The 13,399-nt window shown below is 35.2% G+C and overlaps 1 protein-coding gene across 12 annotated transcripts in view; it reads left to right on the top strand.

Moving 5' to 3' along the window:
* The window catches only part of KLF12 (KLF transcription factor 12), a 389,105-nt gene that overhangs the window by 348,148 nt on the left and 27,558 nt on the right, over nt 1-13,399 (top strand). For all 12 annotated transcript variants that reach the window (XM_081127130.1, XM_081127126.1, XM_081127127.1 and 9 more), the window contains one exon: nt 12,747-12,904. In XM_081127130.1, coding sequence (XP_080983256.1) covers nt 12,747-12,904 — 158 coding nt within the window. The remainder of the gene's footprint in view (nt 1-12,746; nt 12,905-13,399) is intronic.

Here is a 13,399-nt window from a genome sequence, read left to right on the forward strand (position 1 = left end):
GATGTGAAATTGAGGAGCGTGCTGATTTTAGCATTAGGATTAATGCTAGTGGCCAAGGTAGCCCTGAGAATGTAAACCTCCCAGAGATGTACATAAATCTTTTGGGGGTGGGGGTTAGATTTCCACATGTCATAGAATTGGCAAAGATTTGAGTATTTTTTTCACCTTTTGAGATAAATATCCAAATCCTACAACTCACAGGATTATAAACTCTCTGAAGATGCCTTTGTATCCCCACCTGCTCTCCTATGGTGAACTCACAGAAAGTATTTGTTGTTTATTTTATTGAATCAGTAGTGTTAATATGAAAAATTCCTATACAACTGACTACTGCTAACTTAAACTCTCTCATCTTACTGATTTTCTTAGCAGGAAAAAGCCAAGTTTAAAAGACAACAACAACAAAAAGCACCAGCAATGCAAATGATATTTAGTCATTAATAAATGTGGTGCAGGAAATTTAGTATTATCATCTTGATATATTTAAAATTTTCCATCTTTCTATAGAGAAGATGTGATATAGGAAGAAGTATAGACTAGGGCTCTACATCTCTCATTTCCCAGGGACCTAGCCATTCTGAACTACTCTTTTTTTAGCTATTTCTCAGCTATAAGACTGACAATAACAATATCTGTCCTGCCTACATTTCCATAATTTTTGTGATGATTTTCTAAGTTTATATATAGTGATTTATAAGCCGTTATTATGCCACCTGCAATATTTAATAGTACATGGTAAGTTTACCAGTACACATTAAGAGATTACCTGTAATACCTAACAGTACTCTGCTCCTGGGAACTATGGACAGTGTTTTTCCAGTAATGGAGAAGAGTGAAAGTAGTAAAGTAATATATTTACATGAGGTTTTAAAGCTTACAAAGTTTTGGTTTTGGGTGGGGTTTTTTTTAATTTTTATTTATTGATTTTAGAGAGAAATGGGAAGCAGGGGAGAGAGAGACATGGATTTGTTGTTCTACTTATTAATGCATTCATTGGTTGCTTCTTGTATGTGCCCTGACTGAGGGTCAAAACCACAACCTTAGCATACTGGGATGACATTCTAATCAACTGATCTACCTGACCAGGAAAGCCTACAAAGTTTTTATCTAACCCTTCTTCTTAGGTGAATAGACACAGGCCAGGACTGTGCATTTGGTGGGCAGTATGGCCTCAAGATTTTAGTGGTATATAAGACATTTTATATGAGAGTAGGGCCAATAACATAGAAATGTCAGAAATATCAGCTCCATGGAAGCAAACTAAGTTGGAAAGAAAGGGTAAGTATTAGAAAACAAGAACAGTCTACATAGTAGGGAATGGTTCTTGGTTTAAACATGATATCATTAAACTCAAGGTCATGAAGGAGCCCAGAACACTTCCAACTTCTACAAGGCCAACATTATCCTGATACCAAAACCAAATAAAGTTATCACTAGAAAACTCCACCACAAAAATATCCCTTATGAATATAGACTCAAGAGCCCTTAACAAAATACCAGCAAGCTGAATCTGGCAACATATAAAAATAATTATATACCATTATCAAGGAACAAGGCTGATTTGACACATGGAAATCAATCAATCTATTACATTATATTAACAGACTGAAAAGTGAGACCACATAATTATCTCAATAGATGCAGAAAAGGCATTTGGAGAAATAAAACATCTTTGTGATAAAAAACAAACTAAGAATAGAAAGGAATATCTTCAGCCTAATAAAGAATTTATGTGAGCCAGGCCAGAGTGGCTCAATTGGTAGAGTGTATAAAGGTTGCTGGTTCAATTCCGGGTCAGGGCGCATACCTGGGTTGTGAGTTCGATTCCCCACTTGGGTAAGGATTAATAAAAAAGTATTTCTATGAAAAATCCACACCTAATATACTTACTGGCGAAAGACTGAACACTTTCTCTAAGATGAGGAACAAGACAAGGATGGCCATGCTCACCACTTTCATCCAGCATTCTAGCCAGGACGATAAGGAAACCTGCAATGGAAAGGAAGAATTAAAATCCCTATTTGCAGTTGATGTGATCATGGATATAGAAAATCCTAACAATCCCCCCCCCCCCAATACAATTAGAACTAATAAATGAATTCAATATGGTTGCTGGACACAAAATCAATATACAAATATTAATTGTATTTCTTTCCACTAACAATGAACAATCTGAACATGAAATTAAGGAAACTTTTATCTACAAGAGCATGAAAAGGAAGAAAATACCTAGGAATAAATATAACAAAAGAAGTACAAGACATGAACACTGAAAACTATAAAACATCATTATTAAAAAATATAATAATAAAGAAATCTTAAATGGAAAGACATCCCATGTTCATGGATTGAAAGACTTAATGTTAGTAAGATGGCAGTATTCCACAAAATGGTTAATAAATTCAGTGCAATTCCTACCAAAATTTCAAATGCATTTTCTTTTGCAGAAATTGACAAACTCATCTGAAAATCCATATGGAAATAATCTTGTAAAAAAAAATTTGGAGAACTAACATTTTCCAATTTCAAAATTTACCCCAAAGCTATAAAATCAAGACAATATAGTACTACTATAAGTGTACACATATAAAACAATGGAATAAAAGTGAAAGTCCAGAAATAAATCCATATGCTTATGGTCAGTTGATTTTCCACAAGGGTACCAAGACAATCAATGGAGAAAAAAATAATATTTTCAACAAATAATACTAGGACAACTGTATATCCACAGGCAAGAGAATGAAATTAGACTCTTCATTTTTAGCCCATAGTCAAAAATTAACTCAAAATGAATCATAGATCTAAATGTTAGAGCTAAATCTATAAAGCTTTTAGAAGAAAACATAGAGAAAATCTCCAAGACCTTGGGTTAGCTAAAGCCTTCTTAGATATGACACCAGTCACACATACAAGTAAAGAAATATTAAATTTGACTTAATAAAAATTTAAAACTTTAGGACACAATCAAGAAAATGAAAAGACAACCTTCAGATTGGGGGAAAAATTTGGAAATCATATACCTGATAAGGGACTTGTATCCAGAATACATAGAAATTATACAACTTTACAATAAAAAGACAACACAATTTAAAAATCAGCAAAGTATTTGAATAGATGGCTTTCTAAAGAAGACATACAAGTGGTCTATGATTACATTAAAGGATGCTAATCTGAATCTGGCAACATATAAACATTAGTCATTAGGTAAACTACAAATAAAAACCACAGTGAGATAACACTTCACATACACTACAATGGCTAAAATAAGTAAGACAGACATAATGTGTTGATGAAAATAATAAGAAAATATAACTTTATAGTGCTGGTGAAATCATAAAGTATAGCCACTTTGAAAAACAGTTTTAAATTTCTCAAAATATTAAACATAAAATTACCATGTAATCTAGTAATTCCACTCCTAGGTATATATCCAAGAGAATTTAAAACATATATCCACACAAAATCTTGTACAGGTGTTCATAGCAGCATTAACCATAATAGCCAAAAGGCAGAGAAATCAATCCAAATGTCCATCAACTAATGAATAAACAAAGTGGCTACATCTATACAATAGAATGTCATTAAAGAGGAATGAAATATCAATGCATACAACGTGGATGACCCTGGAAAACTTTATGCCAAATGCAGAAGCCAGACACTAAAAGCCACATATTTGTATGATTCTGTTTTTAGTAAATATCCAGAATAGGCAAATCCATAGAGACTGAAGGTAGATTAGCAGTTGCCAGGGGCAAGGTGGAATGACTGCTAATGAGGTTTGGGTTTCCTTTGGGGTGCTGAAAATATTTTGGAACTAGATAGAGGTGATTTTTCCACAACATTGTAAATATAATGAATGCTACTGAATTGTATTGTACACTTTATAGGGTGAATTTTATGGTATGTGAGTTATATCTTAATAAAATTGTTAACTAAAAGAGGGAGAGCAAGGGGCCGAATGTTAAGAAGTGCTGGAGATATATTGGACGTAGAGCCAGAGTCGGATTTACATTCCTCTAGACCAGTCTTCCTGCAGCTCCACGTTTGAAACACAGAAATCTGAAAATCAAAGATTAAATGTCCAACTGCCATAGCTGATAAATTATAATTCATGTCTAGATTTTCAGATTGTAGCCTCTGCTTTTTCTGCAGGGCCAACAACAAAAAATAGGATTCTTGTGGGGGGTTTTTTCTTAAAGACAATAATATGAGCTTATTAATTACAAAACTTTAATTTAGAAGTCTGCATATTAAAACCCAGATTTAAATTTCATGCTATTTTCCCCATTTTTAAGAGCAGCAGGTTCTGTTTTCTACGATTGATTTTTTGTTTTCTTATCATTAACACTTCATCTAGTTCAGAAAGAATTTCATAAGAAATACATTTAAAAATTACTATTTAAAATTTAAATTAAATAGTTTTGGGTTGGGAGTTAGAGTAGAAAATAAGCACACTAAATCTTAGGCTATTTGTGGCTGAGTTTCCTCGCAGCGAAAGCAAAAAAATAAATAGGGTAGTAATTTTAGTTCTAACTCTCTGATTTTTTTTTTAAAAATCAGTGTTGACAAGCAGATTTTCCTCCATAAGTAAAAATTCAGATTTTCTTCCTAAGTAAAAAATTATAACACAGACCTTTCTACAAACCCATTGGAGAGTAGAAAAGTCCTAGTTTCAGGGGTCAGGAAATGGCATCTGGTTTCATCTCTGCTGCTATGTAGTTATATGGCCTTGGCACAGTAACTAACTTTCTGAGCTTCAGTTTCCTCATATTCTAAATGTCTTTTAAATATGAATTTGGATCACATTAATATACCTTCCTACTTTTCCAATATTAATTTGGCAGAGTATTCAGAAATTAAATAAAGTTTTCAAGAAGGGAAATAAAAAAACAGGTAAAATATTTCCTCCAGTAGATGGGAAGATTTTCATTTTTTTCTTCAAAATTCAAATATATGCGTATTTTGAGAAATGCCTATTTATGGCACCAGATAGCCCTTTTGGCCAACAAAAACTCAAGTGGAACATTACCAGTGAGTTCTTCTTGGCCTTGTTATTTACATATCCCCATACAAGCAATAAAAGCTGTTTCAATAATTTATGTAAGCTTAAGTAGCAGATAGTTAACTGATATAATTTCAGCACTCTTTAATAGAGCAAATCTCTAGTGCAACATAGGCCTGGTTAATGATCTGCTTAAAATAGATAGAGGCCTGCTTTGATGGTCACTTCAAAAGTTTATTTATGATTACATTACAGTATCTCATTAGAACTGTATAGTTGGAACATTTTATATATTTTTTAATATTTAAAACAGTCTTATTATGTAGTGCCCTTGCCTGGGTTACAGTTATAGGACTACCTTATTAGTGAATCTGCCTTATAATAAAATCCTTCTGATATGGAAAAGTTACCCTCTTTATATCAAATTCTGCCCTAGAGCAGTGTTACGGTGAGACTCGGATGAATGCACGTGGTAAAGTCCTCAGGAGGTCGACTTTGTTCACGAAGCTGCTTCTTCCCTGTCTTACTCTTCTCCCTTTCAAGTAGTGATGGATAGGCCAGTTTCTAAACGACATGCATAAAACTGTAGCTCCATTCTTGAGGAGTTTAAAGTTTATCTTTAATGAAATAAGGAGAACTTATTTTTCTAACTTAGCACAGTTCTAGAGAGTCTCAAAATCAGCTAGGTTCAAGGGCCACACCAGTAAAATAAATGTAAAGTGCTGCCCTCTTCAGGCAGTAGGAAGTGGTAGCACTCGTGCCAACCTGAGGAGAACAGGGCCTACCTTAAAGGCATTCAGATTAAAATAATTCTCTTTGGACCTAGGAAGACTTTTTAAGATTCAGGTAATCCATGAAGCTACAACTCCTGTCATAAAAAAATAATTTAAACCCCAGTGTTTTCTGAAGCAATTCTGTGGAACAGTTTATCTGGAATATTTCAGTTAGTTATGTGTCTTCCGTTTAATGTCTGATGTAATTCTGAAATCTGCACTTGTTTTAGAGTCCTTGTTTCATCTTAAATTATGACTTGATTTTATGGGGTAAAGTCTTTGAAATGCATACAGTGTTTCCCCCAAAAGTAACAAATCTGAAATGGATCTTTTTGGTTAACAAACAATCCTCTCTCAGTTTATAATCTAAATTCATCATAAAGTTTAATAAAACCAACCATTAATGATTCATTTCAGCCATTAATGATTCATTTTTTTCTATTTTATCTTGAAACCTTTTGCTTAGTACAGCTTATGATTTTACATGCTAAAATAGGAATCAAAATCAGAGCAGAGAGATAGGCCTGTAACAATTTTGAGTATTTTAATAGTCTATAAAGTAATAAAAATACTTAGTAGCAGCTGTTATATTTAAGTAAAATCATGATATACTGTGAATCTATCTACAGACTCACCCCCAGAAAAGGCTCAGTTGTAAATCCATTATCTCTTAATTAGTAGATTTCATTTATTAAAATAAAACAATAATTGGAAATAGAATCTGTTCATATGAAAAAAATGCCAAGTTCTAGTTGAATATATGCTAATAATGAGTTTTTTGACACATCTTAGCAAAGGTATATTCTTGATTTATACATTTTTGAAAATTGTTTCATTTTTATTGAATCCACATTTGAACATGAAGTGGTACAATGCCTTCTCACAGCTTCTGGAAAGTTTGCCAACTGCTGATCTTATAATTTCAGTCTGTTCAGAAGCAATTTTCCTAGGAGACTGAGGATGGAAAAGAAAGTGGACTCCATGCCAGTAAATCAGCAATGACTTGGAAGGTAGCATCTGGGGGGTAAATAGTAAGTGTATTTAAATGGCACCTTTCCCCCAATTAATACCGTAGAAAAGAAAGGGACATGGTTTGATGGGAGCCAGGTAGAGTCTGTTATAGTATGGAAGATAAATACAAAGATTTCTGCTTCTGAGAGCCATCTGCTGGCTAAGGGAAAGCCTGCAAAAAAAAAAAAAAGGAAATGTCTGGCTTGTTCACGTGAATAGAATTTCTATTACCAAGATAAAGAGAACCTCTGGTTAAGTGAAAGTCTCATCAACTCTTTTTTTGGCTTGTGGCCTTGATATTTTATTTCCACAGTGGTGGTTGATTTACTAGCAAGGAAGTGATTCTTATTTACGTGTCAGAAAATAATTCAGAATTCTAGTAAGTGATATGTGATGTTTTATTCGAAATAATTTTAAAATGAACTTTGGAAAACAGTACAAAATTGACTTTATATTTATAACACTGAATGGTCGCCCTTCCTTTAAGGTATTTCTATTGTGCAGCCAACTCGAATCACACAGCACTGCCAAATTCCGCCTTCTGAAAACATTCCCTTGGTTTTAAATATATATTTTACAACAACCTTAAGAAAGTATTTTCATAGGTAGATTAGTATTAAATAATTACACTGAGTACCTAACTCCATGGGCAGTATTTTTGGAACAGTTTGCCTTGAAATTCTCAAGAAAAAAGTATGCCTCCTTATAGCAGGGTACATTTGAAAATACTTTCTATGTGCTGTTGTTTTCTATAATTGGGTTAGAGGAAAAACTTAAATGATACAGATTATTTTGTTACTTTTTCATATTTTATCACATGCTGGTTTATCTTCCGTGTATCTTTCTGAGTCAGTAAAGTGCAATAACTAAGATAGGGTTCTAGGGTTCAAATAAATCCTGGTGTGGCCACCTATTTGTTTGGGCCTTGGCCTTAACCTCTCTGTGCCTTAGTTTCCTCATCTGTAAACTAGGGATAGTAATAATAACCTCAGAGAGTTGTTTGTAGGTTAAAGCATTGAGAGCAGTGCCCAGCGCATGGTAAGCATTCCCTAAATGTCAGCTGTCCTCAACCATGTTCCTACAAGTTCTTTTGAGCCTGTCAGTGTGAATCTATTAAAGCGCCGTCTATTCCACTGTTTTCTGCTCTGGTTTTAACATTTGGGATGTGTGTGCCCTCTTTCCAGATTTAAAAGAATGTACTGGCTCTTTTTTTTTTTTTTTAACTCCTATAGAAACTCCAATTTTAGTGAAGGGCATCTCATCACACTAAGGTCACACGTGACAAATGGTCTTTCATTACCTGCTGATTACAGTTAACCTTAATTTCTTTCATGGCAGTCATGCAGTGCCTCCCATTTAAATAGAGCTGTTCCTGGATGTGACTTTTCAGGCCTCTCTGGGTTTAATTCTAATTTAACTTGCCATTGCGACTGGGACTATTGTGCAACTGAAGTCATGACTCACTCATTTGTTCTCTGCAGATCTAATTATTACCTACTCAGTGCCTAAGAGCACCCCTCAGGCGTTCATTCACTATTCTAAGTGGTCTAACCTTCTGGGGAAGGGAGTGGGCCTTTAGTTATTGTTTCTTTGAACTGTACAGATGTGTTTAGCAAACTCTCTGGGAACACACTGGCACTGTCTACCTCTACCATTTTCATCATACCAAGCTTATTACTAAGGATTATTGGAAGAAGCCTATGCTGGCATATGCAGTACTTACCTGTGCATCCCATGCATTAGATTAGAACCAGGCTAGCTTTCAAGTTTGTTTCCATGCAGTTGAGGTTATCTTAAGTGCCTTCTAAACAAAGGGCACATTGCCTAGAAAGCTTGGGCAGAATAGAAGCACCCAAAGTGTAATTATAGCTATTCTGTTACCAAAAACCCATGTTTATGAGTCCTCCATTGAGACAGGACAGGATGATATTGCTAAGAACAAGGATCTTTCCTTCACCTTTACCCTCTTACCTGGATGCTAACTAGGATCAAAGGCAAGATTTTTATTTATTCACCAGCATCCTGTACATGTTCAGAGGGATCTCAGTGGCCTCCCAGTGAGAATTTTAATTGTAAACAATGCTTTAGAATGCCTTTCTCTTGAACTCAGAGCAAAGAACTGAGGTACTTATGTACATGTGGGGGTTTTTAAATATTTTTTTAATTTTTCAATTACAGTTGATGTGTACAATATTATATCAATTTCAGGAGTACAAACCCACAATACCCTCTAGGTATACCCATATTGTTGCAGATGGCAAGATTTCATTCTTTTATGGCTGAGTCATATTCCATTATATATATGTACCACTTCTTTATCCATTCATCTATTGATGGACTCTTAGGTTGCTTCCATATCTTGGCTATTGTAAGTAATGCTGCAGTGAACATGCAGATGTATATGTCTTTTTGATTTGGAGTTTTGGGTTTATTCAGATAAATACCCATAAGTGGAATTTCTGGGTCTTTTATTGTCTCTTGTTATAGCTTTTGTTTTAAAGTCTCTTTTGTCTGTTACAAGTATTGCTATGCCAGCTTTTTTGTTTGTTTCCATTTTTAGAAAATATCTTTTTTCGTCCCTTTACTTGCAGTCTATTTGTGTCTTTCGATCTAAAGTGAGTCTCTTGTAGAAAGTATATGTAAGGGTCTTGTTTTCTGATCCATTCAGCCACCCTATGTCTTTTATTTGGAGCATTTAATCCATTTTCACTTGAAGTCATTGCTGATGGATATGTATTTTTTACCATTTTATTATAGATATTTTGTTTATCTTTTTTCTTCTTCTTAAAAAAGACCCTTTAACATTTCTTGTAATTCTGGTTTGGTGGTGATGAACTCCTTTAGCTTTTTCTTGTCTGAGAAACTCTTATCTGTCCTTGGATTCAAAATGATAACTTTGCTGGGTAGAGTAATCTTGGTTGTAGGTCCTTGCTTTTCATCATTTTGAATATTTTGTGCCAATCCCTTCTGGCCTGCAAAGTTTCTGTTGAGAAATCAGCTGACACTCTTATGGGAGCTCCCATGTAGGTAACTAACTGCTTTTCTCTTGCTGCTCTAAAGATTCTCTCTTTATCTTTCATCTCTGTCATTTTAACTATGATGTGTCTTGGTGTGGGCCTCTTTGGGTTCATCTTATTTGAGACTGTCTATGCTTCCTGGACTTGTGTGTCTTGTTCCTTTACCAGGTTAGGGAGTTTTCAGTCATTGATTTTTCAAATAAGTTCTCACTCCCTTGCTCTCTCTCTTCTTCTGGTACATGTAGTTTTAGTGGTTACCCACATTCCCTGATATTTAGTAGCTACTTTGGATAGCATTTAAAATATGAAACTTAGGTAAATGAGAGAGAGCAAGAATGAGGAATTGAGTAACCATTATCTGAAGATCTGCAATCAAAGGACCCTAGTAAGAATAAATAAAGTACAGTAAATTAATTGATTATATTAAGTTAAAAATTAGGAATGTCTGACTTAATACACTTATCCATCCATTCATTCATCCTAGTTAACACATTTCTTGAATGTCCACAATAGGCTCTAGAGATACAAATGTACTTGGTACCAGCACCTTGACTGTCACATTTCCTGCCATGGAGTTGGCTAAACTCCCCACCCATGGTTGTTTTCTAACGACAGTGCCTGCCAAGTGTGGAACATGCTGTGGCCCCAGTACAACAGGAGTCCTCTGTGGACTTGGACTGTCCTCTCCTCTTCTCTGTGTTCTTTAAGTTCTTCTGCACTTTTGATCCCCTTTTACCTCAGCCCCATTTACCTTCCTACATTTCCATAAAGAGCTCAAATGAGTAGTTCTGAAAGGTTCAGCCTAGCCAAAGTTTCTTTGACATCTAAAGATGACTCTGCCATTTATAAAGGGGAACCAAGGAGAAATCCTATGCATCGAATGTCATTTCAAAGCCAGCTTTGCTGGGTACAGCTATTCATTGCATATACCTTTCTTAAAAATTATTTTTATTTTTATTGCACAGACAGCTTTTTATGACTATTACCATATTCATCTAAATCAGATATCAACCAACTGCAGCCCATGGACCAAATACAGGCCATTCTTTGTTTTGTAAATAAAGTTTTACTAGAATGTAGCATATTCATTAGTTTATATTTTGTCCATAGCTACTTTCATGATACAATTTCAGAGTTGATTTGTTACAACATCGACTGTATGACTCTCAAACCCAAATAAAATATTTGCTATCTAGCCCTTTACAGAAAAAAGTTTACCAACCCCTGATCTAAGTTAAAATGCCCTCTATTGTAAAATGCAGCATTAGTTTATGTACCAGTAATAAAGAAAAAATAGTATGCTACTTAAACTATGACAAGCCATCAATTGTAAGACTTCTAATTTTAGTGACTTTAAAATATGAAAATATAATCTTAGAATCAATTAATTATGATATATAGGACTTCAAATAAACTACGGTTTTTGTATCAACATGCATAGATCCCAAATGCTTAATGTTGAGTGAAAAGCAATTTGCAGAATGATGTGAACAGCATGATATTATTTTTATCTCTTAAAAAACACAAAACAATGTTATGAGTTTCTATGAATGCAGATATGGGTAGGTAAGCATAATTTAAAAGAATTAGAAGGATTTAAAGAAAACTGATGATAAAAGTTTTCCCTGAGAGGAGAAGGGATCAGTGTGATTATGGAAGACAAGGGGAGGTTTATCTTTATCTGTAATGTTCATGTTTTTTTTAAAAAGGTGATTTATTAATACAAAACACTTTTTTTTTGGTTAATCCTCACCTGAGGATATTTTTGCCATTGCTTTTTCAGAGAGAGTGGAGGGGAAGGAGGGAGGGGGAGAGAGAGAGAGAGGAACATTGATGTGAGAAAGACACATCGACTGGTTGCCTCTGTCACACACCCTTGACCTGGGGTGAGGAGCGAACCCAAAACCCAGGTACATGCCCTGGACCAGGAATTGAACCCACAACCCTTCGTGTGCAGGCCACACCAGCCAGGGCTATTAATACAAAATACTTTTTAAAAGCACCAAAACATGAGAAAGCTGGAAGAAAATATGTCAAAATATTAACTGGTAAATTTTTTATAGCAGAAGTATGGTATAGTATAGAAGTATTTCATCCTGTTCCACTGTAGTTTTTTAAAACTTCATGAATAAAAAATATGAGTCATGTTCTTCATTTCTGTCTCGATCAGAAGAGATTAAGGTTTGACGCAGTGCATGGTAATCAGTTATCTGGTATTACAAGCTAATCCTGTTTTTCTGCTGTGGCGTCAAGATTAAACAACGTGCATGTCTGGGCCAAATTTCATAGTTAAACTTTTTTTCTTAATGGTGGTACAGCTAATCTTTAAATACAATGAACTTTATTCCTCACCGTGAAAAACCACCAACTGTAAAAGTTAAATGTCAGGTGCATTTTACCGAACAGGAATAGCTTGTCATGAGTCATGTAATTGATGTACTGATGTACTTCTTTCAGCCCAACCTCACTTGTTTTGAAATGTACATTGTGATTTTACACGATTTTCTGTGTTGTCACATGAAGTTCAGACCCTCGTGTTACTTATTAAATGCTTTTATTTTTGTCACTTGTCTATAGCAGGACTTCGTAGAATGTTCTCTATGAGTGTACTCAGAAGTTCAAAATGTTGGGTCTAATTTTATTACCACCAGCCTGTTTCTATTCAATAATGAGGATTTACTCACCTACCACTGCTTTCATTTCATTTTTGTTTTTGTCTTGTTGTTGTTTTAAGCATGTCTTTCCCTCCCTAGGGGTGTTTCACCAGAAATAGATCAAGCTGCCTGCCTTTGAGATTGAGAAATGAAACGTGTCTGGGAAACGTGGACGCGGGGCCTGGTGTCTGTCTGAAGCTGTACACTGTGAGATGAAGATCTCATGCCACTCGAACCCAAACAGAGTGCCGTGTTTCTCACTGTTTACCTCTCCTTTTTCTTTTTCCAGTTCAATCTCACCATTTAGTATTGAGAGCACAAGACGCCAGAGACGGTCTGAATCCCCAGACTCCAGAAAACGGCGTATTCACAGATGTGATTTTGAGGGATGCAACAAAGTGTACACGAAAAGTTCTCACCTGAAGGCTCATCGAAGGACACATACAGGTACAGCTCCGCAGGGCATCTCACCCGAGGGTCAGTGAGAGTCCAGAGGGCCAGCTGCTCAACTCCGGAGCCAGGAGTGAGCTGGAATGGTTCATCGTACCTACATCTTAAGTTCAGTTCCTTCCTGAGCAGAGTGCGTTCCCTCTCTCAGCTGAAAAAGGCTGAAGTCTCAGTGAAGTTTAGCAACCAATGAAGAGTTTTATAATGGCATGGGCACAGTGAGTGACCTAGTCTTTTTCATAATCACCATTTGCCACTTAATCATTGTCTGGTTTGTCAGATTTACGATCTCCGTGTAGCAATCAAACAAGGTGAACACAATTATTCTCGTCTCTTAAAGTTACCATTTTAACCCCCATTTAGATCATGTATTTCTCCCCTTGATCTCATCTCCCAAGTAACCAAACAAATAAACCAATAATAATAATAATAATGTTGACACATACATAGCAGTGTGGGAGTTTAAAAAATATTTCCACATGATGCCATTTGATT

Source organism: Miniopterus schreibersii, assembly GCF_964146895.1.
Source record: "Miniopterus schreibersii genome assembly, chromosome: 2".
Lineage (NCBI taxonomy): Eukaryota > Metazoa > Chordata > Mammalia > Chiroptera > Miniopteridae > Miniopterus > Miniopterus schreibersii.